We start from the raw sequence: 2,319 nt of genomic DNA on the forward strand, positions 1-2,319 counted from the left end.
GCAAGAATGGGCAGAAGTGGGCCCTCGTGCATTGCTGGTGGGAATGTAAAACGACACAGGGGAAGACGGTTCAGTTGTTCCTCAGAGCGAAACACAAGATGACCCTACGACCTGACAGTCCCCTCCCAGGTAAACACCCAGAGGAGTAAAAACAGGGACTCAGCTGCACAGACGTTTACGGCAGCCGGAAATGGAGACAAGCCATGTGCTCATCAGGGACGGACACACGCCAAACGGGGCCTGTCCATAAAACACAACACAGCTGAGGCCTAGAAGAGACGGAGGTGTGCCGCGCCTCGATACACTTGGGTGGACCATGAGAATGAGATGCTCCGTCAGAGAAGCCAGACACAGAAGGTCCCACAGCACATGGTTCCATTTACATGTAGCGTCCAGAACAGGCAAATGCACAGAGACAGAAGTGGCCGGGCGGCTGTGGGGCTGGAAGAGACCGGGGAAAGACTGCTCACGGGGAGGAAACGTCGCGGGCTGGGCGGTAGCGATGGTTACCCAATACCGTGAATGCGCTAAAAGTCACTAAACTGCACACTGGAAAGCGGTAAAAGCGCACATTCTGTTCTGTGCGCGTACTTGCACGCAGAGGAGCAGACAGGGAGGCCTGGCGTGCTGCAGGCCGTGTGTCGCAGAGCTGGACACAACTTGGCAACTGAACAAGTGGGAACAGATGCAGTCTCACCTCGTCGTCATGGACCAGCTCCTTCTTTACCACCTTCATGGCGTAGACCTGGTCGTTCTTCTTCAGCCGCACCAGCAGGACCTTGGCGTAGCTCCCGCGCCCGATGACCCTGATCAGGTCGAAGTCCTGCAGCCCGAGCCCCTGAGATATCTTGATCCCGTCCATCCCGTCGATGACTGGCTTGAGGTCCTGATGGGGGTGGACAAGATGCGAGGAAGCGGGAAGGGACTCATCATCCCCCATGCCCTCCCCACCCAGGAGCAGGCCCCTAGAGCTTCTGATGGAAGGAGCAGAGATCCAGGAGCCATCACCAGTCACAGGTGGCCCCTCTGTGAGCCAGGAGGGATGCTCAGGGCCAGCCTGCCCTGACTGCTGAGGAAGTGACCATGGGCTCACACACCCCAGGGCCATTGGTGCTGGGATCAGCTCACCTGGCCCTCCCCAGGGGGCACAAAGCATAACCTGCTAATGCCTCGGGAGACCCGCCACAGCAAGCGTCACTAGAAGCGACCGTCGATGGCAGGCAAAGGCCACGTGCGCCCCTCCTGAGGACTCTCTGAAGAGGGTTCTGTACTGGAGGAAAGGTAACTGAGTGCTCCTGACTCATTCCAGACACAGACGACCAGGAGAAAGAGCTCAAGTCCAGAGGGGACAAGGACCTTGGGAAAGGTGTGGCCTCCCCAGGTGCTGCGAGGAGGTTCAGTGGATGGAAGCTCCAGCTGGAACCGCCCTCGCACGGGACCAAACTTCTCAGAGCCTCATTTATCACCCAGAGTCAAACTGTGCTGTTGTGGTTGGTAATAAAATAAAGTCCCTACTTGTTCAAGGGCCCCATTCCTGGCGCGGAGCTCCTAACCCCAGGGGGTTCCGGGTGCAGAGAGCCAGCAAAATGTCCCTTTGTCATGTTAACGAAGCGCCTCGAGGGAAGCCTCTAGGTCACCTGAGGGTATGGCTGGTTGCCAGGGGAACCAGTCCTGGGATTAGAGGGTCAGTCCCACCTCCTGTCCGGCAATTGCCTCTGTGCTAAATGTCTCTTAAGACTTCGCAGACCTGTGACCCTGACGCCTTGGTGTATGCAATCCCTGATGCCCACCAGGCCGCATCTCCCCGGACGCTCGTAGTTCACCTTTAAGTTCCCACAGTGGCCCCAGAAATGAGCTGACGGACCTCTATAACAGAGACAGACACCGACGAGCCACTTTCTACTCACCTCAGCATCATCTTTAATGTTGTCATGTTTCCGGGTTGAAGAAATATAAGCAACTGGTGAAGAGGAAGGAAAAAGGTGGGGGGGGGGGTCACCGGCATCATCAGGGATGTGGCCCAGGACCCAGGGACCCCATGGCCTCTGGCCCTCTGTGGACACGCAGTGCCGGGCCAGGCCAGGCCCCCTGCTGCTCAGGGGGCAGGCCTGGAGCAGCTGCTTCTGCCTCAACTAGAGACTCGGGAGAACAGTTTCCAGAGCCCACCCCCACCTGCCGACTCTCAGCTTCTGGGGCTGAGGCCTGGGAATCTGCATTTGTGACAACTTTCCCTCATGGTTCTTCTAGAAGTAAGCGGGCAGAAGGGTTTGATGTCGAGCCTTCCAGTCTCTGTTCTCAGTGTGTGCAGATGGGTGGGTA

General features: G+C 57.6%; 1 protein-coding gene across 2 annotated transcripts in view; it reads right to left on the reverse strand.

The window, feature by feature from the left end:
• The window catches only part of PRKCZ (protein kinase C, zeta), a 101,763-nt gene that overhangs the window by 17,706 nt on the left and 81,738 nt on the right, over positions 1-2,319 (reverse strand). For both annotated transcript variants that reach the window (XM_010849984.1, XM_010849985.1), the window contains 2 exons: positions 1,908-1,960; positions 698-886 (listed from right to left, as the gene is read on the reverse strand). In XM_010849984.1, coding sequence (XP_010848286.1) covers positions 698-886; positions 1,908-1,960 — 242 coding nt within the window. The remainder of the gene's footprint in view (positions 1-697; positions 887-1,907; positions 1,961-2,319) is intronic.

Source organism: Bison bison, unplaced genomic scaffold (assembly GCF_000754665.1).
Source record: "Bison bison bison isolate TAMUID 2011002044 unplaced genomic scaffold, Bison_UMD1.0 scf7180017864289, whole genome shotgun sequence".
In the NCBI taxonomy this organism is placed as follows: Eukaryota; Metazoa; Chordata; class Mammalia; order Artiodactyla; family Bovidae; genus Bison; species Bison bison.